Below are 27347 nucleotides of genomic sequence, written 5' to 3'. Positions count from 1 at the left end.
ATGGGCACTACATACACAAAATAAGGATGTGTCATTTCTGTAATTCCATATACCTGCTCGACGCTCTTATATTTGTATTTCAAACTGGCATAGCCTAATATGAAGACGATCAATAAAATCCATGCTAATAATTTAAAGGGTCCATTTTTTTTTCACTTAGAACAACATTGAAGAGCAAATAAAAACCAGCGTGACAAGAAAACTTCATATTTTAGTGCCTTTAACAGCTCTTTCCCCCTGATTTTTGAACAAGGGGGTCCCTATTTTCATTTGGCATTTGGGTCCTGCTGATTATGCAGATGGGTCCAGACTGAAATGACAGTGATTTAGCCCTAGCATCGGTGGGAGCGGGAGATGGGGATGAGGGGCACAGGGACAAGGGAGACTTAGGGATGCCTCCCAAGTTTTGAACTGGTGATGCTGTCCTCTTGGGAAATCCAGCATCAAAAGCAGGGTTTGTGACTCTGTTCTGAGTGCCCGTGGGGCATCCCAGCGGAGTGTCCAGAGTCAGAAGCTCCAGAGAGGGACCTGGGAGGAGGGAAACCAGGAAGTGATCAGCACACAGGTGAAACTGGAGGGAACGGCTAGTGTGAGAAGAGCCGAGGGCAGGGACTCTGGGGAATGCACACCTTCAAGAGGTAGAACAACAGAGAAGGCCCCTTAGAGGAGACTGAGAGGGAAGGAGGACGGGAGGGAGGAAGAGGTACAGGGTGGCTGTGAAGGAGAGGTGAGAAGTAAGAGGACAGCCAGAGGTGGATATTATAGGGTTGAGTAAAGCGGGGTTTTACCTGCTCAAGGGACCTTGAGCAAACTGCCCGACCTCTCTGAGCCTCAGACAGGCATCTATAAAATGAAGGTAACGATAATAACTCCTATCTCAGGGGACCGTTGTCAAGATTAACTGAGCTATTATATGCGTAGTGCTCAGAACTCTGCTGTATTAATTGCCTGTGGCTTCTGTAACAAGGTACCACAAATTCGGTGGCTTAGAAGAACAGAAATGTATTGCCTCACGGTTCTGGAGGCCGGAGATCCAAAATCAAGGTGTCGACAGTGCCATGCTCCCTCCGAAGGCTCCAGGGAAGGTTGTGTTCCAGGCCTCTCCCCTAGCTATGGTAGTTCCTTGACTTATGGCAGCATAACTGTACTCTTCACATGGCCTTCTCCCTGTGGGTCTCTCTGTGTCCAAATTTCCCCTTTTTTTAAATTTATTTTTTTATTTATTTATTTTTGGCTGTGTTGGGTCTTCGTTTCTGTGCGAGGGTTTTCTCTAGTTGGGCAAGCGGGGGCCACTCTTCATCGCGGTGTGTGGGCCTCTCACATCGCGGCCTCTCTTGTTGCGGAGCACAGGCTCCAGATGCGCAGGCTCAGTAGTTGTGGCTCACGGGCCTAGTTGCTCCGCAGCATGTGGGATCTTCCCAGACCAGGGCTCGAACCCGTGTCCCCTGCATTGGCAGGCAGATTCTCAACCACTGCGCCACCAGGGAAGCCCAAATTTCCCCTTTTTTAAAGGACACCAGTCATATTGGATTAGGGGCCACTATAATGACCTCATCTTAACTTGATTACTTCTATATAGACTCTATCTCCAAATAAGGTCACAGGTAACAGGTTTAGACTCCAATATCTTTTTGCGGGGGGACATCCAGAGTCAGCTGTGCATAAACATTCATCCTTATTATTATTATTACCTCCATTTGTTGTTGTTTGGTTCAGTGGTACGAGGAAGTGACCGAGGGACAGCGTGAGTTTGGGGAACTTAAATTTGTTGTGGCCACTATCTCCATGACAATGTGACGTTTCTCCAACAGCCCAGGTGAAGGTAAATATATGAAGTAAGGAGAGGGAACAAAGAAAAGGGAATGACACATTCTGATAATGAGCCAAAGACAACCATGAGCAGAAATACTGACAGCAGTGCAGGAGGGAAACTGCTTGCTACTCAGGGGCCCTCGGGAGGCCTGGTATAACAGATGGACAGAAATAAACACCATCTCCTGCTCCACCTCAGTCAATACACTGTTCCCTACATGCACACACAAGGAAAACCAAGTTTTGATAATTTATTAAAACAAGTAATAGGCTTCATCTGTGGAATAAGAAGGTCTTCTGAGCCAGAAGCAAAATGGATGCATTCCATCAGTTGAAGTTCTAGTGCTCTTTGAAGTGGTAAAAACCACATCTGATCTGAAGATATGCAACAGATAATAAACAGGTTGCGTTACCAGAAGTGTCAAGCTGGTCATGATCTTAACAGGAATTATATCTGGGGCTAAACTGGAAGCTATCGATCCCAAAGGAAAAGACAGATGGAGCTGCGAGGTGCACCAAAGCTTAGAAAGAGTGAGTTGCTCTGATTTAGATGGAGGATTAAAAAGGAACATTTCAGTCCTCACCAAAGCCACAGGTAAGCAGTCTCTCTTCTTGCCCCTCTCCCTAATCCGAAGCCCCTTCCAGAACAAATGCTGTCCTGTCACTTCATCCCAACGGCAGCAGCAACATTGGCAGTGCCTTTCCTGGACCAGTTCCCCTTGCCAAAGCTCCAGGTTCCAGAACCTTTTTATTCTTTCCCTTCTTCTGCTTTAAGACTTGCTTCTCCTGAGTTCAAGACCCTAACAGCTTTGCTAGATATATTGCTACCTACAGTAACTCAATTTGTGTGAGGATGGCTGATGATGGCATCTGTCATCCCAAAGACACCTTCACCAAACATCAAAGTCACTTCAGAGTAATGGGGTGACCGACATCCCATTCCTCCCCATGCAATGCACAGAAAAGAACACAGCTTCATTGCTGTAACGTCCTGCCCAAATGCATAAGAATAAAACATCAGACAAATCCAAACTAAGGGACAGGCTATAAAATGACCGTCTCATAATATTCAAAAATGCCAATGTCGTGAAAGATACAGACTGGGAGCCATTCTAGGTTGCAAGGAGACTAAAGAGACATGACAACTGAAAATAATGCATGAGCTGAGGTTTTCTTTTGCTCTAAAGCACATTATTGGGACAACTGGTGAAATCTGAATGAGGTCTGTAGATTAGAAGACAGTATTGCGGCAGGTTCATTTCCTGATTTTGATCATTGCTCTTGGTTATGTAAGAGACTGTCCTTGTTCTTAAGGAACACACGGGAGTACTTGGGAGTAAAGGACATCTTACCTGCAACTTAGAAAAGAATATAAGGTGAATGTGATAAAATGGAAACGTTTAAGGAATCTGAGTGAAGAGTATTAAGGAATCTGAGTGAAGGGTATAAAGGAAGTCTTTAGACTAGTATTATAAATTTTCTGTGTCTGGAAAAACAATAATAAATATTTAATATTGAATAAATATATGGACAGATTTAAAAGTGTGCCATGCTTTCCAGCAAGTGCCAACCCTGACTGAATATCAGAACCACCTCGGGAGATTTAAAAATATCAATGCCCAGGTCCCAGCCCAGAGATTCCAATTCAATTAGCCTGGGGAGGAGCTCCAGACATCAGTATATTTGAAAACACCCCCAAGGTGATTCTAGCATGAGCCCAGAGGAATAATAAACAGCCAGTTCAGCCCGTGGTATTATCAGGGCAGGGGAGAGTTCTGGGCTGGGGTCTTTCTGAACCCCTCATGTCTGCTCCTTTTTATTTTATTATTATCGTTTTTTTGTATCAAACCTGGTCCCCAGCAATGAGAGCACTGAGTCCTAACCACTGGACCGCCAGGGAATTCCCTCCTCTGCTCCTTTTGAGAGCTGATCCTGTGGGCAGCACGGTGACTCCAAACAGGAGCCGAGTCCTGAGTCCAATCTTGGTCCTGCTTCTAATAAGCTGGGAGACATCCTGGCAGATCCCTTACTGGTACCCAGCCTGTGTTCTCTCCGCTGTGGGCTAAGGTTAACCAAGAGCAGCCTCTGGGAGAAATAAGCTTTCCAGGAGAAGGATGCACAGTTCAAAAACTCTTGCACCCCTGAGCCCCGATGCCTCGCGGTGGGTTTGCATAGGATGACAGCCTGAAATCCTTGTGATGTCCACGTGGCAAAAAGGGATTAAGGCGAGTAGGGCTGATCAATTTCTGGTATTGCTGGAAGGTTCTGTTACAGTTTGGTGACTCCCGGCAGCCCTCTCCCTGTCCAAGGACAGAAATCTAGGAGGATTCTCGGGAAAGGGCTTGGAGGAAGCATGAGGACACCAATCCTCCTCCACGCGGCAATGAGGCAAGCTGGGGAGGCCAAGCTCCCAGGGAGGAACTGGGGCAGCTGGCACTGGCCCCTTCACGAGGCAGCCTGACGGGGGCTCTGTGAGAAGAAGATGCCCTCACCAAGAGCTGAGGCCTGAGGCTCTGCGCTGACCCCCGACCTCAACTCTGCCCAGCTCTAGACATCTATTGACTTCCATGCCCTGCTCAACCTTCTACCACTGTGCTGCTCAGTATGGCGGCCCCGGGCCACACGTGGCTACTGAGGACTTGAGATGCAGCCAGTCTGAATTGAGATGTGCTGTAAGTGTAAAATACATACAGCATTTCCAAGTCTTCATAAGCAAAAAAGAACATAAACTATCTCATTAGTAATTTAAAAAATACTTATTAAGGTGGAAATGATACTTTGGGTACGTTGGCTTAAATAAAATTTCCTATGGAAATTCATTTCACCTCTTTTACTTTTTCTAATGTGGCTACTGGAATACTTAATATTACCTACATGGATTACATCATATTTCTGTTGGACAGCTCTGTTTCTAAAGTCTGCATATTGTCCTTTTGTGACTTAATTCTTTGGTGATAATTGTATTAAAATCCAATCGAGGAAGGATTTAGTATGCAATGGCATCAGCCCTGGGCCCCGAATGCCCTGCAGTGAGAAATGCTTAACCCTTTCCCCTGGTTCTCAGGCTTTGGTGATTCCAGCAAATTCACTCTTCCCCACAGCCCGCGGAAGTGCAGATATGGTCAGGTAAAGTCCATACCTCACAGCTTGCTGGAATAATAATAATGATGATGATGTAAATTTAAAACTAGTACTTAGCCCTGCAATTTTAACCCCATCTGTGAGACTGAATCACAAACATTTGACACTCTTAACGTAAGACTCTCAGTGTATCAGACTGCGTATACTCCACCTAATAATTTACCTTGCCAAAGAAAGAGAATACGTAAGTGGGTAATGAAGATGAATGGTGCAGACTCTCATGAAAGACCATGAGGCAGTAGCAAGTCACATTCCAGAAGGCTCCAGAAGGTTCCATGGAAGACTGTAGTTTGAGTTTGGTTCACATGTCACTGTCTGACTGCATTTTGAGGATGAAAGGCCACTCACTTGTGTGTGTGTGTGTGTGTGTGTGTGCGCGCGCGCACACGCATTTAGCTACACACACAGGAGCAAGTAACTAAGACATTCCCTTTGGCCAGACCTTCCTCACAGTAACAACCTGGGGCTGTGGAGAGTCATGGTGGGTTTATCTGTGTTCGGTTTCCCGGGACTGATCTTCTTGTCCATGATCTGATTTTATCTTGGACCCAGCCTGGGGCAATCCATGTTGCATATGGGGTCTACATGTTAAATTTCCCATTATTAAAAAAAAAAAACAAAAAACCTTAATTTCAGTGACTGTCCAGGTCTTTAAGGGAGTTTTCTGGAAACAAGGAAGAAGGAAATAGAGGCTGTTTTGCTGAGGACCGGTGGCATTGGAAGCAGGGAAAGTCACTCCCGTAACATGGACTGATGCTTGGCAACATTGTGAGAAATTTTCCCAGCCTAGAAGCTTACAACCTACTCATGGTTCAGCTGAATCCAATGGTTGAATAGAATCCCTTGGTTCTTTGTTTAAAAACACAGTATATAATCTTTATTAACACAGAGACATAGAGGATAAATGTGTACTCTATATTAACATGTCTATGTGATGAAAAAAATCACTGTTCACTGTTTAATACCCTGGGAAGAAAACAACTAGGAAAGAGCATCTTCATAAAATGTTTTTTTCTGCTTATTTTTATAACATCTGTATCCGGAAGTAAATACCAAATGCATGGAGCATTTGGGAAAATCAATAATGTCTCTAGGCCTACATTTTCAAAAGTGCATTGTTAAAACAGAGACTCACAGACACAGAAAACAAACTTATGGTTACCAAAGGGGAAAGGGAAGGGGAGGGATAAATTGGGAATTTGGGATGAACAGATACACACTACTATATATAAAACAGATAAACAACAAGGACCTACTGTATAGCACAGGGAACTATATTCAATATCTTGTAATAACCTATAACGGAAAAGAATCTGAAAAAGAATATATATATATATACACACATATATACATATATATACATAACTGAATCATTTTGCTGTACACCTGAAACAGCGTAAATCAACTATACTTCAATTAAAAAAGAAAAAAGTTACAATTTTTAAAAAGTGTATTGAAAAAAAGAGATCTGGCAAGAAGATGCTCTGTATATGTGCATAAATATATATACACACATAGAGAGATAGTCAAAAAATCAAATATACACATATAGTCAAATATGTTTTTACTTTTATTGCAGGAAGTCATATTCATTTTAAAGACATACTGTACTTTGCTTAGGAATGTGGTGCCTTTTTATTAACATGGTGTCAAGGGAAGATGCTTCAATTTCTTAATATAAACGGATTCTGAACACTCAAGTTCTCTCACACCAAAATGGGCGGAAATGAGAAAAAGCAGCAAAGCCCTCCCGTTGGATGGCATTCTTACATCACCCACTTTAAAATTAAATCTGAAACAGAGTTCTGACAGGCCTGCTATTTTCTTCAGTGCCAAGAGCCACACAATAGACCTTTTTTTGGACAAAGCTCTTAAAATGCTTGGAGATTCAGAGTTACTGAGTCACGAAACTTTACAAATATTGCACACCCATTCCTGCTGGTGCCCCTGCCTGCTCTTTTGGAAACAATACTATATTTTCTCTGTGTTTGGCAGAAGGAAAGAAATATTTTAATTAGTGTTGCAACCTCTTTGAAAGAAGGGTGACAGAGAAAGGCAAGCTCTGACAGTGGGTGCCTGTCCTCCGGTCTGGTGGCCTCTGGGCAGGGGTTGTAGCTATCATTTCAGAGGGATCTGTTTGATTCTCCTTCTACTCAGTGTGGGCCCTACAACGATGCCCGGTCCCATGACCACAGAAGCTTCAAATGTGGCCTGATAAGGTGATAACATTCAGCGCAGAGGGGTGGGGAGGGTTGCACTGAAATAGCACTAGATGATTCATCCATGCAATTAACACTCTTAGAACCATCTTTGAACAGGTCTCTTTAGAGAGTATATAACAGGCGGCACAGATGGGGACACGACTTTGCACAGAAATGTCAGCGGGTATATGTGCTGCCGGTCTGTGGGTGCAAAGGTTGGGGGGGGTGGTTAGACAGGGTGCAGGAAGAAGGGAAGCAGGAACAGAGGAGGAAGAAAGTAGGGGGAGGCAGTGAGAGGAGCCAAGGAAAAGCAGATCTGAGCATGGTTTTCAAGACTTGCTCTCTTCCTTTTAAAAATTCAAATCAAATTGCCCCCCCATCCTGTCTCGCGCCTAGGATTGATTCAGTGAAGTTGTGAAATAATTGAGAGGTGTTGCAAACACATCCTCACATTGCGAGCGAGCAAGCGACTTCAAGTCTAAACACCTCTGCATCCAGAGGGCTATTTTAGATCGACATTAACGATGGCGACTATTTGAGCTTGAAATGAGGAGGACAAAAGGGCCAAAGACATAGGCAAGTTCCATAGAGGAAGCTGGGGGTGAGGGGAGCCTGAATAAAAATCTCCTGGATGAGAGCAGTGCCTGGATTGCCATGTCCTTGGCTTTGAGGAACTGAAGACTTTTGGGTGGCTGCAGAAGGCAAGCTGGCCTTGAGAAAAGCATCGTGGAGCCATCTCTAGGTTTTCCAGACTCAACCTTGGTTTTTAAAAAATTTTCCCACCTTCTTAAGATTCCAAACTTGTAGAACATAAAGCCATGGCATGTTGTCTTGTCTGGCCCAGCATTCCTCAACCTCAGCATGAGGACCGAGGACCTGATCATTCCCTGCTGTAGTGGCTATCCTGTGCCACTACACATGTATGTGTACTATCCTGTGTCAGACAGTGACATGTGAACCAAACTCAAACTACAGTTTTCCATGGAGCCTTCTGGAATGTGACTTGCTACTGCCTCATGGTCTTTCATGAGAGTCTGCACCATTCATCTTCATTACCCACTTATGTATTCTCTTTCTTTGGCAAGGTAAATTATTAGGTGGAGTATACGCAGTCTGATACACTGAGAGTCTTACGTTAAGAGTGTCAAATGTTTGTGATTCAGTCTCACAGATTGGGTTAAGATTGCAGGGCTAAGTACTAGTTTTAAATTTACGTCATCATCATTATTATTATTCCAGCAAGCTGTGAGGTATGGACTTTACCTGACCATATCTGAACTTCTGCGGGCTGTGGGGAAGAGTGAATTCGCTGGAATCACCAAAGCCTGATGTAAGGATGTTTAGCAGCATACCTGGTTTCTACTCGCTAGATGCCAATAGCACCCCTAGTTGTGAAGAATCAAATTGCCTCCAGACATTGCCAAATATTCCTGGGGGGACAAAGTCTCCCTGGGTTGAGAATCATTGGTTTATTTCTTTATTTTTTTATTGAGATATAGCTGATGTACAATATTGTGTTAGCTTCAGGTGTGCAGCACAGTGATTCAGTATTTTTGCCGACTATAATCCATTACAACTTATTACAAGATAATGGGTATAATTCACAGTGCTATACAGTAACTGCTTGTTGCTTATCTATTTTATATATAGTAGTTTGCATCTATTAACCCCATGCCCCTAACTTATCCCTCCCCCTGCTTCCCTCTGCTCTTTGGTAACCATTAGTTTGTTTTCTAAGTCTGTGAGTCTGTTTCTGTTTTGTATATACGTTCATTTGTATTATTTTTTAGATTCCATGTATAAGTAAATATCATATAGCATTTGTCTTTCTCTGTCTTATTTCACTAAGCATTGAGAATCACTGGTTTAGATTAAACATTAGGACAAGCTATATTTTCCTTGAGTGAAGATAGCCATCTACTATAAGGACCACATGGCATTTTTGGTGAAGACTGACAACCCAAATAACCGGCCTTGAACAGCCAGAAAGAAATGCAGAAGTCTGAGACAAGAGGAGACCTTTTTCCTCAAAGCACTGGTTTATGGCTTTAGGGATCCATTAACACTGTTTACACATAATCCTGGGGACAAAAATCTTGGAGCCCTTTGCTTAAAAAAAAAAAAAGTAAATCAGAAGAAAGGGACCTTCACACTTAAACAGAGGTTTAAAGAGGCAAAACAGAGAAGACTACAGGCTCCATTCTGTAGAATTCTCCACAGCCTGCAGGAGAGACGCCACACAGCAGGTCCTGCAGCACCGGGGCCTTTGAGGCCCCTTTTCATCCTGAGGCTGCAGATGGCACCTGAGTCTTTATATCCGGTCTGACTTGTCCACAAAGCATTTGGCATTGTTAGCTTTGGGAGGTGTGTTTAGGCCTCACAAAATAGAAGAAGGTGTTTAAAAACGACTGTCCCTTAACTTCACCATCAAATGGACAGAAAAGAGGTGTGTGAGCCTGAACTTGACTCAGTGTACATTTTTATAATAGAAAGGAGACTATAATTGCATGCACTCCTTAAAGTGTATCCCTCAAAAGCTGTACAAATTGGCCTTCTAGATAAGATCGTGCGTTCTCATCTCCACCTGTCTCCCGCTGAACAAACAGAGAGGAGAAAGGGCTCCGTGACCCAGGTCCCTCTCGTTCCAGAGTACAGTACTACGATTGATTTATGATTTCTAAGCCTGAGACCTTTGGAAGCTGCCAAACATGAAAAGAGGGAAAAATCTTCTAAGTCAAGAGAAAAAAGGGAAGGACTTGGTAGCAGAGCGCCCTTCTCAGACTCTGAAACACTACTCTGAAAGCTGTCATGAGTATGCATCGTTCAGGCTCTCACAGACAAAAAGGGTTATTTTATCCAGATTATTCCCCCACATTGCAGGGGAAAAAGGGACTCATTTGTAATCATCAAAGGAATGCTGACAGACTTGAAATGGGATTACATTCTATTATCCTCATCCAAATTAAAGATTTGTTTTGGAGATCATTCTTAGGTTTCTTCCTCCCTGCTCCTCCAACCCCAAATGAGGTGATTTGTATTCATGGGACATCTGAGGCAGACATGAAATCAGACAGTTTGCAAACATACATTTCAGAGTCAGTGGCCTGAGTTTTGAATTTTAATGTTGCCTGCTTCTCTGTGTATAGAAAACTTGACTCTCAGGTCCAAACTAACCCCAAGCATCGCTTCATTCCCTAATTTGTTAATGCAGAAGAAATTCATCTTCAGGAGCCTGAGTGAGCAAGTGATACAGGTGTCCTGAAATGCAGGTGTGGAAATGTAAAACCTATACATGGGCAGTGTCATCTGGTAGGTCTATGGATACACTACTAAACCCTCAGTTCCAAGCTCTGTGCTTTGGATACCATTTGGAGAATGTGACCTGCCAAATCTATTCTTCATCCCTCAGACTGCTTTGTTATCTGTGTGACTATGAAACCACTGAGAAAGAAGCTTTCTCAGGACAGAACTGACTCTTTAGAGTAGGCCTATATGATACCTAGCACAGCATCTGATACCTGAAAGACCTGAGAACATTTCTTGTTCTTTCATACAGACCTTCCCCTGTGTACTCGCAAGGGAACTGATGCCCACCTGGGAAGGAGTCTTGGGTACCCTCAGGATGAAAGTCATAAGTCAGTGGAAGAGTTCAACTGGGTCAAAAAGCTATCTCTTGATTTTAGCTGCCAAAAGGACAAGATATCCTAGAGAACATCTCTCTCAAGGCAAGGAAATGACACTCTCTAAGCAGGCAGACAGCAAAAAATATACGTAAAGTGCATTAGAAGTTATACCATTTCTTTGCTCATCATTTCCTTTCTTTATATCTCAAGCCTTCCTTCTAGACTCAGTGTCCTTCTTCAGGAAGTATATTCTTTAGTAGTTCTTTCAGTAAGGATTTATTAGTGGTAAACATGCCCTTATTTCATACTCACTCTTGAAGATAGTTTAGCTGGGTATATAGCTCTGCACTGACAGTTTTTTCCCCCAGAACCTGGAAAATATTTGACTGGCTTCTGGCTCTCACTGTTATGGGAAAGCCTTTATAGACGAAAAGTTTTTTCTCTCTGATCGTTTTAAAACTGTCCCTTTGTTTTAGTATTTTGTAGTTTTAATATGCTAGGCATAAATTTATTTTTATTTATCTTGCTTGGGATGCTTGAATCTGAATCATTCATCAACTCTTGAAAATTGACTCTAAGGTATTATCACTTTGAGTGTTGCCTTTCCCTCATTTTCCCTATTCTCCCTTTCTGGAATACTGATCAGCTGTATGTTGAACCTTCATTCCATTTTCCATGTCTTATAAACTTTTTTCCATGTCTTTATCTCTTTTGCGGCATTCTGGATAATTTTCCCAGCTTTATTTTCCAGTTCACTATTTCTCTCTTCAGCTGCATCTAATCTACCCATCAAGCTTTGAACTTCAATGAATATATTTTTCATGTTAGTACATATATTTGATTCCTTAAAAAAATGCCTGATCTTTCCTGATAGCCTTTCATTCTTTCTTCATGTTTTAGATTCTCTCTTTTATTTTTTTCATGTTTTATATTCCCTATTTTATTTATTAAAAATTCTGTTGTTTTTGCTACTGACTATTATTCATATAGTGTAATTGCGGATACTGTGTTCATAATCAGAATTTTATCTATCAGAATCTGTGGGGCCTGTGTTGATGTTTCTATGCAGGGAGTATTTGTGTGTTCTTCCCAGGCACCCTGGGGCACTACTAACCTGGGGTAACTTTTTTAGTTTCTCAGCTTGGGTTTCCTGGTAAAGGCAATGTGAATTCAAAACCCAGACTCTTGAAAAGGCAGACCTGTGGTTACATAGTCTCAACAGAGATTATTTTTTCCTCCAATCCTGAACCTAAGCTGAGATGTTTCCTTGTCATCTTTCTTTACAAGAAGGCTGATTTGTTTTTCATGCATCCTTTTATGAGTGTTTAGCCCTTCCATGTCCTGGCCTTATAAGGAGATCTTTATTCCAATTTCTCACTTGACATTGGTCTAATGTCTTGTCTCTTGCCCTCATGTACCTATTAAATACTGGTTGTAAAGCTCATCAAAGGCCCCAGTGTAGCCATAGGGTTGGTGCCAGCTAACTTCTTCAGTTCTCTGATCCCTCTTCATTTTTGTTCCCTGGCTACTCCTTGCATTTAGTCACTCACTCATGCATTTAAAGGATGTTTGTTATGTTTTATTCAGCAGCCCTAAGTGTTTTGTTGGGGAAATAATTCCAGAACACCAGTTCCACCATATTTCCAGAAATAGATTATAGATCCTATCCTGTAATCAGTTATTTTGGGGCTGGATGGTGCTATCTCTAGACACGACATGGAATGGACAATACCTGTAAGTCCTGGGAAAGATTTGGATCTGGTATATTAAGAGATATACATTACAGAAGTGGCACTGTTTTAAACAACTTGTAATTTATTTGTTTTAGTATTAGAGAAGCTGCCTGCATTCAAATCCCCAAAAGTTACTTAGCCTCTCTTGATGCTATTTCTTCAACTTATCATAGCAGTATTCCCTTCGTAGGGTTGTGAGGATTAAATGAGTTAATAAACATGAAGTTCTTAAAGCACTGTGTGGCACACAGTGCTTTATGTTCTTGATACACTATGGTATTTTTTTAAAAATAAATTTATTTATTTATTTATTTATGGCTGTGTTGGGTCTTCGTTGCTGTGCGTGGGCTTTCTGTAGTTGCGGTGAGTGGGGGCTACTCTTCGTTGCGGTGTGCGGGCTTCTTGTTGTCGTGGCTTCTCTTGTTGTGGAGCACGGGCTCTAGGAGTGCACACTTCAGTAGTTGTGGCACGTGGTTTCAGCAGTTGTGGATGGCAGGCTCTAGAGCGCAGGCTCAGTAGTTGTGGTGCACGGGCTTAGTTGCTCCACGCATGTGGGATCTTCCCGGGCCAGGGCTCGAACCCGTGTCCCTTGCATTGGCAGGCAAATTCTTAACCACTGCGCCACCAGGGAAGCCCTACACTACAGTATTTTTAACTAACTTCTCTTATTTGTGCTAAGGGAACCAAGTAAAGAATATACCCCTTACGATGGGTCAGAGTTTAAACTGAGATGGTGCACACACAGGGGCCAGCTAAGGGGTGGCAGAATTAGAGACCCCACAGGGAAAGACAGAAGCTCAGAGAAAACAGATTAGAATCACTTGGTCAGCCACCCTCCCACCTGAGAGTCTCCTTCTATCGCTAAAATCTAGGTGACTCTAGGACTGATGTTATTCAGGAAAGCTATTTCCTTCCAGAAAGATACAAACACACCAGCCTCATTGAAATAGTAGCTGAGGGCTTCCCTGGTGGCACAGTAGTTAAGAATCCACCTCCCAATGCAAGGGACATGGGTTCGAGCCCTGGCCTGGGAAGATCCCACATGCCGTGGAGCAACTAAGCCTGTGCACCACAACTGCTGAGCCTGAGCTCTAGAACCCGCAAGCCACAACTACTGAGCCCAAGTGCCACAAATACTGAAGCCTGCGTGCCTAGAGCCCCCGCTCTGCAACAAGAGAAGCCACGACAATGAGAAGCTCGCGCACCGCAACGAAGAGTAGCCCCCGCTCATCGCAACTAAAGAAAGCTCGTGCACAGCAACGAAGACCCAACACAGCCATAAATAAATAAATAAATAAATTTAAAAAATAAAATAAAATAGTGGCCAAGTATCATAAAAGTTCAGAATGCCTCGCCCCTAGCTTCTACGTCCATTACTTAGCTTGAATGACAAGAGTATGGATTTTTGAAACAAGACAGTTACGGGATTCACATCCTGCCTCTAAATTTTACTAGCAGTTGTTAACTGGGGTAGTGGGCATGGTAGGGGTAGGGCTGGGTCACATGGGAGCAGTTGTTCTTTCAGTGTATGTTATTTCCAAAGTGGTGCCTTTTCAAGAATTTTAAAGGTGCTGACAGGATGGCTGAGAAGACCAGTGGTCTCCAAATTTTTAAAATCATGAATTCCATCAGTAAAAATATTTTGAGAACACATCTCCAATATATTACATTTAGAAATTATGTTATAAATCAGCTATACCTCAATAAAATAAATTTTTTAAAAGAGATTATGCATTGTTCTACTGTCAACTTGTATGTTGTTTGTTTGTTTTTGTTTTTTGTTGTTTTTGGCCACATGGCATGGCTTATGGGATCTTAGTTCCCTGACCAGCGATTGAACATGGGCCACGGCAGTGAAAGCACCAAGTCCTAACCACTGGACAGCCAGGGAACTCCCTCAACTTTATGTTAATTATAAGCAAAACATAACTTCTTTTTTAAAGGTAGAAAAGAAACAAATAGAAAAGAACAGAAGTTCTAACATTTTTCTCCTGTATCCGCTAATCACCTTGTGCCTGTACCTACTATGGATGAATTGTGATGAGAAGATGCGGAAGGAAGGAATGGGAAAAGGTCAGTCTACTCAGAGGGCAACTGAAACCACCACGGTCAATCCAAGGACTACATAGAAAGGTTAAGCAAATTGTGGCACTTTTTCTCTGGCTTTGTCCCCCACTCAGCACCCACACAGGCCAAGCCCCCCAGCATGGCCCTACTCCTGGGCTAGAGTTAGGGTCTGCCTCTGCTCTGCTTCCTAGCTGGGGGGTCTTGGGCAAGTCACTTAACCTCTCTGAGGCTGGGTAAAGTGAGACTACTGCTTACCTCAGTGTTGCTATGAGGATGAAATCAGATAACCCTGTGCTCAATTAATTTTTACTCCCTTCCTTTCTGTTCCTTCCTTGAAACGGCAACTAGGCTGCCCTTTCCAATAAAGCGCCTGGGAGACCAAAGCCATCAATAGCAGGACCACTCCCTTACCCAGACTCCTCTTCTCGGCTACAGAAAGAGCTGGGAGAACACTTTACAAACGTTGTTACTTTCCATGGAAACAGACTAGCCCTTTGAGACACTTACTCTTCATCCCTCTTCTTCTGTGACAGCTGGACAACTCCTTCAGATATTTGCTTTGTTTTTTCTTTCATTACGAGCTGGCTTTTCGCTCCATAAAAGTTTTAAAAATGAAGACAGTCCTGAATAAAAGGATGATGTGACCAAGGCGTAATAAAAAGCAGAGGTGTGTGTGTGCACATAGGCACACGTGCATGTATGTATAAGTGTGTGCATACGTGTGTGCTGGGATGCAGCGGCAAACTGAGAGCTGGGAAAATACATCCTGGTCTCCCTGGTGGTGAGCCCTGGGGTGGGGGGATGGGGGTGAAGGGAGACCCCGTCATGCTCGTGTCCCCCTGGATGAACTGACACAAAGACAGGAGGCAGCCCTGCCCTCTGACACCAGAGCAGTGGTTCTCAACTCTGGCTGTGCACTAGAATTGCCTGGGGGCTTTGAAAAAGAGACCAATGCCTGGATCTCCCAGATCAATTAAATCAGAAGCCTTGAGTTGCTGCTAGAGCATCCATACATTTGTTTGGACTCAAGCAGTTCTAGTGTGCAGCCAGGGTTGAGACCCACTGCCTCTCTGAACAGAACAGGAAGATTCAACCTCTGCTAAATGGGCAACTCCATCAGGACCAAGTTCCCACCCCCAAGCCCCCAAGATCAACTGAATGACCATTTTTCTACATTCTGAAATTCTTGACCAATGAAATAAGGAGCTAGGATGGGGCTTATTTGCTGGGCTGCAAATGATCTGATAACAAGCCCCACATCTTGTTTGCTTGAGCTACTGATGCCTGGGGCGGGAGGTAGGACGTCAGCCCAGAGACCCACTTCTCTCGTGCAGTGCCCTTTCTTTGAGGTCTGAGGACATTTGGGTACAAGGAAGGCTTTAAAAGCTGCTCCACTCCCCTTGTTTCTCACCTCCTTTCCTTTCTGCTTCCCACATTTACCACTACGTGCCCTAGGGTAAAACCAAACGAGTAAACATGTGGTCGTGACGACTTTGTCAAAAGTCAAGAGTTTTCTAGGAATCCAAATGGGAACTTGATGAATTTTCCATCCTTTCCTTCCCTCTCTGCCCATCAGCCCATCCATCACTTTGAACCTCTTTGAGAAGAAAGAAAAGAAAGAAAAAAAAGAGAAAACACAGAACAAAACAGAAGAGGGAGAAAGGGAAGAGCAGAAGACTGTGCCTGCTCTCGGCAAAGAGTAAAACCGCCAAAAAAATGAACAAGACCTGAGGGACATGGCAAGCTAAGTTCAGGGATGCACTGAAACATCACGCTTTAAAGCAGGACCAAATGTAGAGGATCCTTAGCGTTTTATGGCTGGAACCAAAATGGCACCCCTCCCTCCCCTCTGCCCTCATCCTGCCTTGTTCTTTGAACAAAGATGATGCTGACATTATATTTCTATTAAAAAAAAAAAAAAGCAGTGATCAGTTTGGACCTCTCAGGCTAAATCCTCAATTTGGGAACGCAGTCAAAAGAACAGAAGACCATCCCAGAGGAAAGCGGATGAAAGCCAAGCGCATTTGAGTTTGGGATTAAGGATCAGAGGCAGTAATTTTGCATGAACTGTTCTTGCCTTCCTGGGATGTGTTTTTAATGCAGTGATGATAGCCTTCCAGTGGCCGCTGGCCGCATCTCAATGTCTTCAGGGAGGAGAGGGAAGGGGGTGTTTAGGGAGCCTGTTTCCTAGCAGGCTTGGAGGTGATTAGCACAAGTCACGAGCATGGAGGGGGAGGAGGAGGCCCCGATGCAGCCTCTGGCTTATTAAGAGTGAGATCCGATGCTGGAATCCCTGGGGCAAAAAAAATCAATGACCCAGGAAAACTACACCAGCTGACAGCCTCAGGAAAAAGCTCAAGGAAGAGTTGCAAAGAAGAGAAAGGCTTAAGTAACTTTCCAAAACTCTGCACTGTTAATCTCCCGGGAGGCCCTATACTATACAGACAATAGCTGGGACCCCTTTCATTTTGGCACTTTCTATCACCTGGATTCACCATCCTTCTTCCATCCCCTTCTTTTCGAAGGTTGAAGGGGTCCCAAGTTCCCTCCACCCTCCCTCGGTCTGGCTTTTTGATGTTTCCTTGTTTAGAAGAACAAGCAAGTAACTACATTGTCAAATGCTGCTCTCCAGCTCTCAGCTATTGCTGTCAGGCTCCGACAGGGAGGGTCCACTGTCTTTTTTCAGGCACTGGTTTGTACACACCCCTCCAAGTGCAGGAATAGGACCTCCTGTCCCCAGGAAAGCAGACATCAGGCTTTGAGGCCACAGTGGGGGGTGGCAGGGGCGGGGGTGTGTGTTGGAGTCACGTGATCAGGATCCACTGCTTCAACGAAAACATCCAACTGAAGCCTCAGACTGTCATCTTTGGAGCTTAGGAGTTTTCCTCGATGCCGTATGTCACATGGTTAGGGGGTCCCTAAAGGTTCATTAAGTTTCAAATCAAATGAATCAGCTTTGAAGACTTCATCCTTCTCCCTGAGCCTTTTCTAATATTTCCCTGATGCCACATAAGATAGAATTTAGATCTAAACCTGAGTGTGTCTGTGGTTTCAGAGAAGCTTATTTTTCTTTTCTTCTTCCCAAAAGGCTCCCGGGCACTTTCTCCCTGGCCTTCACATCACTGAAGAGCAAGGCTGACCAGAGGAAACATGGGAACTCCTTGTGGATGCACCTGGAAATATCACCGCCGACCCAACGCTGGCTCAGGGAGTCTTAAACCCTGGAATTTAGGTTCCCATCAAAAGCAGGAGAAAATTCCTTTTATTGTTTAGTCATTTAGAAAAACATGTATGAAAACATCCATTTCCCAGGGCAGAGCATCCCTGCTTGATAGCTCAAGTTCACCCTCTGGAACAGTTGCTCCGTACAGACAATTCCAAACTTGGGTGGTAACCTATAGACTGCATCAAGGATTGTAACTGCGTCACTAAAGAAAAAAACTCTAAGTGTCTTTAATCTATGAAAACAATCTAATGGTTACACCGCGATTTACCTACAGCAATATTTGTTCAGTTACAATGATGTCACAAAAGAAGGGCTTGTTGGCTTTCAGTTCTTTCCTTAACAATATTCAGAGCTTGATGGTGGCTGAATTCAGAACTGCTTTCCATAGCTTAAACCAGCAAAGACAGAACTTTTCTAGCAGCCAAGAAAGTTCTATTACCAAAAAAAAAAGTCAATAGCACTTGATATTCAGCATTTTCCCAGCACATTTACCATAGCGCTCTGACCCTGTGGTGCTGGATTTTAAGGACCACAGTTTCCTTGCCAAATAGACATATCTTGGCTTCCTTTGCTAGGTGGAAACACTGCCTTGATATTAAATATTCAAAGCAAAGAAACTCTGACCCAAGGGCTCTCAGCTAACAATGACATTCTCTGTAAGTAAACTAGAAACCCAACTCAGCTTCTGGTTTGCCAGTGTCCCCTGCCATGTACTAGTCTACTGCACAAATAGGGTTGAGGAATGACTCCTGTTTACCATGATTATACCACAAAAGACCCTCAGGCAGGGATGCGGGAAGCCTGGACTTGGCAGAAGATGTTGGAGAAGAGGAAGAGTAGGATTCAGAGCTGCTTCCTGGGCAGGGCAGGGGCGAGGAAAGCGTGAAAGGCCTCCAACCTCGCCAGACGGAGACCCAGGTCCGATACAATTGCAAGGACGTTGTTACTCTAAGCAAGCGTAACGTAAGAATGCAGCTCCTATAGCCTTCGTCAACCCAGAAACTTCTCTCACTTTGCTGCGCCACACCTACAGCGCCAGAACTATCTGAGATCAGCTGAGGAAGCCTTGGTCGCAATCCCCCCAAAGAAAAGCCTCATCCTTTACTGGGAGGGGGAAGTCGTTATTTTTTTGTTAAGGCAATGGGGGACGGGCAATGGGGGATGGAGATGGGAGACGCTGGTGCCTTTTGGTGGTCAAGTCCTACCCCTCAGTCTCCTCTCTGTTCTGTAAGCTTCTACTCATCTTCTTACTGCGTCTCCACCAGACCTCCCATCCCCTTGGGCTTCCCTCGTGCCTGTCGGCGCAGACTTCAGGTCAAGCGTCCTCTGGGCTGGATTCCTTACGTGGGCACCTGAGAGGCTGGCTGGGGCACACCCGGACTATGCGGAGAGCAAATCAAGTGCAAAGTGGACCACAACACGTGTTCCAACAGCGCTGAGCGCGGCACAGGGCTCAGTTTAAGGTATTTTAAGCCGGCCCGCATCCATCGGAGTCGGGTCCCTGACCCTGGGAAATTGACGAGGAAGTCAACTCATTGAGGGAAAAACTCCAAATACCCTACCCAACCTTCCTTCTCGGGGGGCTCCCCTGCCACCACCCCACATGCGCAGCTACTGAATATGCTAAGGGCTCCTATTATCAGGCAAGAAAACTGGCTCTGAGCGCGCTCCAACTTTAAACCAACCCGGCCTTGCCCCCTCGGGCGCCTGCCCCCAACCGAGGGCTCACCTGGGCGCCCCGCGGCGCCGGGGGCGCACAGCGAGGGAGGTCGCTTCTTACCGGAGAAGTCCGTGAGCGCTGCGATCTCTTTGGAGCAAACCAGGACGGTGCAGTAGAAGAGGCGCAGGAGCTGCCCAGGAGGCTCTGCCTGCCTGCGGAGGCCGGGATGCTGTGCTGGCTGGGGCGCTGGCGGTGGGCGCGCGTGTCCCGGCAGGAGCATGGTGCGCGGCGCGACAGAGCGCGGGCGCGGGCCCGGGGCGCGGGGGGTCGCTGGGCGGAGGGCGGCGTCACATGGCAGGGCGAGTTGGTAGCCAGCGGCTCCGCGGCCCCCTGCCACCTCCTGGCCCAGGCTGCCAGAGCCTCCTCCCCGCCGCGGGCTAGCACCGGCTCCCCAGCAAAGAGGAGGGGGCGGAGAATTGGGGCGGGGCGAGGAGCCCCGGGAAGAGTCCGCGTGGTTTCCCCGAGAGGAAATCTCCGCTGCGGCCGCGCGGGAGGAAACGGGGGCGGGGGGCGAAGGGAAAGTGTAGCCTCTCGCGCCCCGAGCTGCGGAGGCCGGTCCCTGGCGCGCTGCCCGCCGCGGAGGGCGCCCCCAACAGCGCGCCGAGGGTCGCGCAACTTTAGCGCCTTCCACGCCTGGGTCCCCGCCCCGGAGACGGCTCAGCGCCCCTGGCCTGGCCCGCGCTGGCCCCGTGCCAGCCTCGCCCTGGCCGTCTGTGGAGTGCGGCCGGTGCCCGTGACGCACTTAGGCGCCAGGGCCGCGCTTGGAGCCTGGGAGCCCCGGGGTGGGGGCCGCGGGAAGGTGGGGTACTGGAGGTGTGGGACCGCAGCACTGACGTCTCTGCGACCCAGCGCGCTCCACGTGCAGAATCACCAAGCACGCACAGTTAGCCCCATTTCACAGAAGAGAAGACCGAGACCCGGAGCATTGCCCGACGCCAAAGCTTACGCAGCCAGGAGGGGAACCATCGCGGGGCTGGGGGGAGTGGGGGAGGGGGGGAGGAGGGATGTGCATTGTGCTGAAAACGGATCAGATGGCTCCAGAGCCGGTTTCTTTTCGCTGCGACTACGTTTCCTTTGGGTACTGGTTGTCCGCCGCGCTCAGAGGATCTGACACTGGACCGGCACAAACAGCCGCCGAACGCAATAAATGGGCTTTGTTTTAAAATGGGCCACAGCATCTTTCTGAACCTCTCGATTACGCGCGGTGTAACCTACGTTTGGACGCCCAGCCCGTGGGCGAGGAGCGGGCTGCACGGCTCGGGCTCGGGGGAACCGAGGACAAGTACTTGGGGGCTCCGTGGCCGCGCGCCGGGTGGGGTACCTGGGGTCCAGGAACCCAAACCCCGCGGACTGCGCGGGGCGTCCGGGCCAGGCGGCGCCGGCGGGAAGGAGGAGGGCCGGGCGGGCGGGCTCTCGGCACAAAGTGTTCCCGAACACCGCGGGAGGGCATGCCAAGTTCGCGGCGGGCCTGACGCGGAAATGTAGATCATGAGGCCCAAGGGCGGGCCCGGGCGCCCTGCGCCGGCCGGCTCTGAACTGCACCGCGCACGCCGCAGAGTGCGGCGGGGAGGCCTGGACGGAGAAAACCGAGACTCGCTGGCCTACCTGGGGGAACCTCTTAGAGGTGGGCCGCAAGGATCCCGGAGAGCTGGATGTCACTGCGTCTCACACCGTGCTCCAGCAGGGGCAGGGGCAGGAGAACTGGGATTCCGGCCATTACCTCCCTGTCTTGGGCTAGGGGTGGGAGGGGCAAATGCAAACATCAATATTTGTTAGTGGGATCCAGTCTGCCAGACACAACGACTTTTAAAATTTACATTAAAATATTCAACCTTCTCAATAACCCTTGGACCTAAGTATTCTTGTGCACGTTCTAGGCTGGAGAAACTGAGGCAGGGAGGGTGGGTAAGGATGCCCAGCACTTAGCAGCCATTCAGTAAGTGACATTTGCTTAAAAAAAACTCGGTTCCCTGATGTTCTTTCCATTCCATTCATCCATCTACTTTAGATATGAATTAGGTACCTATGTATACCGGATCCTCTGCGAGGAGCTGGGGACCCTCCTAACACAGGAAGGGAACCATGCTCCCTCAGGGCTGGTGGCTGCCACCACTGTCCCGTAGGGATGCGCTGGTTTCCAGTTGCCAGTGTGGACACTGCTACTGGTGTGATGGCATCCCCAGGCCTCCTTACCTGTAAAGGCGTCAGGCTTATTGTGAGAATTGAATGAGTTGAAACAGGTGACATGGGTAGGACAAGGCCTGGAACGAGCAAGTACTCAGTCAGTATTAGTCATTGGTACAGTGAGGAAGACAGACATTGAACAGGTAATGCCAAGGGAATGCCAAGGAGCCATGGGAACGAGACCCAGGGAGGGAAGGAGGAAGGGAAGGAGGTGTTAGGGACCCTTTTAAGACAAGATGTGTGAGAAAGACGGGAAGAGTTGGCCAAGCAAAAGCTAGGTATCACTATTTGGGGAGGATGAACATCTTAGGAAAAGGGATCAGCATATGTGAAATCCCAAAGAAGCATGGCTCCAGAAATGCATGCAGGACATGGAGCAGAGAGAAAAAAGCAGGGCAGGGTGACATGGAGAGGTCAGCTGCCAGAGCTCAGGAACCCAGAGACCTTGGTGAATGCTTCCATCTTTTTTTTTTTTTTTTTTTTGGCCACACTGCACAGCTTGTGGGATTTTAGTTCCCCAACCAGGGATTGAACCCGGGCCCTTGGCAGTGAAAGCGAGGAGTCCTACCCACTGGACCGCCAGGGAAGTCCCAGAACACTTCCATCTTTATCCTAAGCCCTTGTGAGCACTTCCATCTTAAGCCAGCAAAGGGTTGTAAGCAGATGAGTGATGCAATCAGGTGTGTGTTGGTAAAAGGTGACTCTGACTTCTGAATGCAGCTGTACTGAAGGGGTCAACAGTGGGTCCAGGGAATATACTCCTAAGAATTGGAAGCAGGGACTCCAAGAGATATTTGTACACTCATGTTCATAGCAGCATTATTCATAATAGCCAAAAGGTGGAAGCAACCCGAGTGTCCATCAATGGATGATTGGATAAACAAGATGTGGAATATTATCCAGTCATAGAAAGGAATGAACTTCTGATATATGCTACAGCATGGATGCACCTTAAAAACATTATGCTAGGTGAAGTAAGAAAATGATAAATATTGCATAGTTCCACTTACATGAAATATCTAGAATACACAAACTTATAGAAACAGAAAATAGATTAGAGGTTTCCAAGAGTTGAGAAATAGATGGTGGTGATGGCTGTATAACACTGTGGATGTAATTAATGCCACTTAATTGTACACTTAAAATGGCAATTTTTATGTCATGTAGTTACCACAACTTCAAAAAAATTAATAATGTAATATGCCAAAACCCACTGAACTGTAAATGGGTGAGTTGTGTGGTATGTGGATTATATCTCCATAAAGCTGGGGTGTTTTTTTGTTTGTTTGTTTGGCTGCACCGAGCGGCATGCAGGATCTTAGCTCCTTAACCAAGGATCGAACCCGTGCCCCCTGCAGTGGAAGCGCAGAATCTTAACCACTGGACCGCCAGGGAATTCCCCCATAAGACTGTTTTTTCGTTTAAATGTTTTTTTTTTTTAAATTTTTTATTGAAGTATAGTCAATTTACAATGTTGTGTTAATTACTGCTGTACAGCAAAGTGACTCAGTTACATATATATGTATATATACTATATATATTCTTTTAAAAAAATTCTTTTCTTTTTCATATACTTTTCCATTATGATTTATTACAGGTTATTGAATATAGTTCCCTGTGCTATACAATAGAACCTTGTTGTTTATAAAGCCATTTTTTTAAAAGATCAAACAAAGACCACAAAGTGGGTCCAGGGAGATGGTCAGGAGGGGAGGGTAGCCTGAAGGGTGTGACTGAGCATTGGGCTGGCGCTTTGCAGGCCCAGAGAGGAGGGAGGAGTGGCCAGATTGGAAGTGTTCCGGAAGGATGGAGAGCACAGTGTGCCTGGGCGCTTGTGGGATGTGAGTGACGAGGCTGGAGGACAAGTCCCTGCCTGCCCTCTGCTGTGCCCCTCGGCTGCTCCCCGTTAAATCATCTTACTCCTAATCTGATCTCTTTAAGAATTTTGGAATCTTGCAAGAAAATTAAAGAATTCCATTTATTTTCCCCTCTGGTCCTCATACTTTGTGTGCCTCTGACAAAATGGAAGCCAGTTACTTCCCGCCCCCATTTCCCTCTCTGAAAATATTATACAATCAAATACCTAAACAATGGGGTACTAACCAGGACCAGCTACAGAATTCACTGGCCCAGTGCAAAATGAAAACGCATAGCTCCTTGTTGAAAAATTATCCCGAATTTCAAGATAGTGATGGCAGGGCATTAAACCCAGTGTGGGCTCTGAGCACAGGGTCCTGAGATACTACACAGGCTACATGCCCATGAAGCTGGCCCAGGCACTACCAGTATCTCCTGTCTCAGATATGGAAACCGACATCACGACCCTCACAGATCATCTGTGGCAGAATTTGAAGTCCTCTTAAACTGCAAAGGTACAGAAATTAGGGGATGGATGTCAACATGGAGTAAACTAAAAGTGTTCCTTTCTATGTGATGGCACCATTGGCCATCTTGCCGCTTCTCGCATGTGAGTTTGAGAAGTGCTTCTGTACCTGGAGCATTCATTCTGTGTGTAAGAGGCATCCTTGTGGGATACTGTACATTACATACCTTGATTCCTGCCTTTTTTTCCCTTCCTTTTGAAGCAGCTCTGTTCCTTCTTTCCAGCTCTAAGTTACATCCCTATTTTCCTCCTTCCTTGAGATCCTGGCTACTTCCCTCCCCACACAGCCAAACCTGCTTTGAAGGATGTTTGTGTGCTGTGCACTTGAACTCCAGCCTGAACCTGTGCTCTCACTGGGCTATCAAAGTAAGGATTTGGGACTTTCAACAAAGATGGGCTGCAGCCGTTCCGAGAAGACATAAGCCATCATTTGTCAGCTGCAAAGAAACCAACCTTTCAGCTCAGGATACTGAGGCCGAATGTTGTCCAGAGCTAAAAAGGCTTATTTTTAAAAAGCAACAAACGGTGGTTTGTTCATAGAGCTGGCACCAAAGAGCCACATCGATAGCAAAGAGCTGCTCACTGAAGATTGTGAAAGCTGGGGATGCACCTGAGAGGCCGTGAGGGGAATGTTTGGCCCAAAAGCTTATGGAAGGAAACCTTTAAGAATATGAGCTCAAAACTGGTGTCCGTCCAAGGTCAAAGGCATCAAGTGCAATAGCCTGTACTCTGCCCCTGACAGACAGCCACTGACGGAGGCATTGGACCTCCCTGACTTTCATCTGCAAAATGAAAATGGTGGACTCAAAAAGTCCATTTTGGCTCTAAAAGCCCACAGCCTATTTAAATTAGATGTAGGATTTCAGGAAATTGGGCTAAATCTATACTGGTTCCAAGACATTCCTTAATGTTTTCTTAAATACATATTTTCATTTCTTTTTTGCTCTGTTTGTTTTTATGTTGTTCATATTTTTCTCTTTATAGAAGAAGAATGTAGCATGAGCAAACTTGGGGGGGATTCCTGGAGCATTGCGAATGATTGAATTCTGATTCTTGGGAGTTTTCAGCGTAAGCATTCCCAAGTATTCAAGGTGGTAAACTCAGTTTCTGGAGGAGAGCATGACTCCATCCTGGAAGGAACAGACACCATTTTCCCCTCTGAGGCTGGAAAGTGCTGTTCCCACAGAAGCCCTGAGGCTGCTCCCTGCTGCCAGTGACACAGCAAATGCTGCAGGGAATCCAGCCTGCCTGGACCGCACCTGAGAGCAGGGAAGTTTTCTCCGGAGATCACACCCCCTACTCTTCCTACCTCGTTCTGTGCCATCAGAAGGGAAAGTGTGCTGATGGAAGGATGTTCCATAGTGGGTTGGAAAGAAACACATCTAGCTCTGAACTACCAAGCTTGCCCTGCCAGATGACATAGCGTATGGCAGTGGGTAATTGTATGGCCTCCATGGTCAGAGCTCAAAGGTTCGAATCCCAGCTCTGCCACTGTTGGTACTTGAGTTGTGGATGGTGGTACAGTTTAGAGTGGACATAGCTGAGAGGCAAGTCAGAGCAGAAGCCCCATACACGGTAATAAACATAACCATCTCATGGCCTTAGTGTATTATTATTGCTTGAGCATAAGACAGTGTTTGGTTTCCATTCAAACCCCTAGGGATGTCTTTGTGATCAAATGTCCTTTGCCTTGTTAGGTAATGATGGAAATGTAATAGTTTCCGACTTGTTCCTCTGGACGACAGTGGCCCTGGTCCCCTGTCAGGAAACCGGGCTGGGCTTTTTCACCAGAATTTTGTTTTTTTCTTTCTGTGAACTCTCCCTGACCCTGGTTTCTGAATACCCCGTTTTCTCCCCACCTCTGGCCCACTCTGTCAGCCTCCTCACCCTCTTCCTCTGCCCGGAAGCATTCCTGTCCCCCAGCCCTCTGTGACATACCAGAGTTCTTGGGATCTCGTTTCCCTACAAAATGTTGGTTGAATCTGACATCAGCTCTTCCAGTCCTCAAAGGCCTGACACTATATAACCTTTCTTTTCTTTTAAAATTAGTTTTTACTGTGGTAAAATATACATAACATACAATGTAGCACCTTTACCATTTTTTTTAAAACATCTTTATTGAAGTATAATTGCTTTACAATGGTGTGTTAGTTTCTGCTTTATAACAAAGTGAATCAGTTATACATATACGTATGTCCCCATATCTCTTCCCTCTTGCATCTCCTTCCCTCCCACCCTCCCCATCCCACCCCCCCAGGCGGTCACAAAGCACCGAGCTGATCTCCCTGTGCTATGTGGCTGCTTCCCACTAGCTATCTATTTTACGTTTGGTAGTGTATATATGTCCATGCCACTCTTTCACTTCATCCCAGCTTACCCTTCCCCCTCCCCGTGTCCTCAAGTCCATTCTCCAGTAGGTCTGTATCTTTATTCCCGTCTTGCCCCTAGGTTCTTCATGACCATTTTTTTTTTTTTTTTAGATTCCATATATATGTGTTAGCATAAGGTATTTTTCTCCTTCTGACTTACTTCACTCTGTATGACAGACTCTAGGTCCATCCACCTCACTACAAATAACTCAGTTTCGTTCCTTTTTATGGCTGAGTAATATTCCATTGTGTATATGCGCCACATCTTCTTTATCCATTCATCTGTCGATGGACACTTAGGTTGCTTCCATGTCCTGGCTATTGTAAATAGAGCTGCAATGAACATTGTGGTACATGACTCTTTTTGAATTATGGATTTCTCAGGGTGTATGCCCAGTAGTGGGATTGCTGGGTCATATGGTAGTTCTATTTGTAGTTTTTGAAGGAACCTCCATACTGTTCTCCATAGCGGCTGTATCAATTTACATTCCCACCAACAGTGCAAGAGTGTTCCCTTTTCTCCACGCCCTCTCCAGCATTTATTGTTCGTAGACTTTCTGATGACGGCCATTCTGACCAGTGCATCTTCACCATTTTTAAGTGGTGAATATATAGACCATATTGGCGCCTCTCGTAACTGTGTCTCTCCGAGAAGGAAGAAAAGAGAAGGGTGGTCATGTATAAGCCAAGTCTGTTTCCCTTTGGTCAACAGCAGTAACAATCCTTTAGCAAAAGCCTCAGAAGGGTGAGGGGGAGGCTGGGAGGGGGAGGACTGCTGCACAGGTGCTGGGAGAGGAGAAACCTGCAGCTTCAGACAGTACAGTTTCTGCAACCCACCAAGGAAAGGTACTAGGAACTGACAAGGGCGCCCCCTGTAGGTGAGAATCT

The 27347-nt window shown here is 45.9% G+C and overlaps 1 protein-coding gene across 5 annotated transcripts in view; it reads right to left on the bottom strand.

The window, feature by feature from the left end:
* The window catches only part of EVA1C (eva-1 homolog C), an 83690-nt gene extending 63338 nt beyond the window's left edge, over window positions 1-20352 (bottom strand). For 2 of the 5 annotated variants that reach the window (XR_011074338.1, XM_068546972.1), the window contains exon 1: window positions 19533-20352. Coding sequence is in view for 4 of the 5 variants with exons in the window: in XM_068546972.1 (XP_068403073.1) it covers window positions 19533-19743 (211 nt within the window). In the remaining variant the exon portion in view is untranslated. The remainder of the gene's footprint in view (window positions 1-19532) is intronic. The other 3 variants (XM_068546974.1, XM_068546971.1, XM_068546973.1) reach the window with 3 other exon arrangements.
* Between the last annotated feature and the right edge of the window lie 6995 nt (window positions 20353-27347).

The sequence above is a fragment of the Eschrichtius robustus genome, chromosome 6 (genome assembly GCF_028021215.1).
Source record: "Eschrichtius robustus isolate mEscRob2 chromosome 6, mEscRob2.pri, whole genome shotgun sequence".
Classification (NCBI taxonomy): Eukaryota; Metazoa; Chordata; class Mammalia; order Artiodactyla; family Eschrichtiidae; genus Eschrichtius; species Eschrichtius robustus.
The sequence above is the reverse complement of the archived record's forward strand: the minus strand, read 5'-3'. Positions and strand labels throughout refer to the sequence as shown.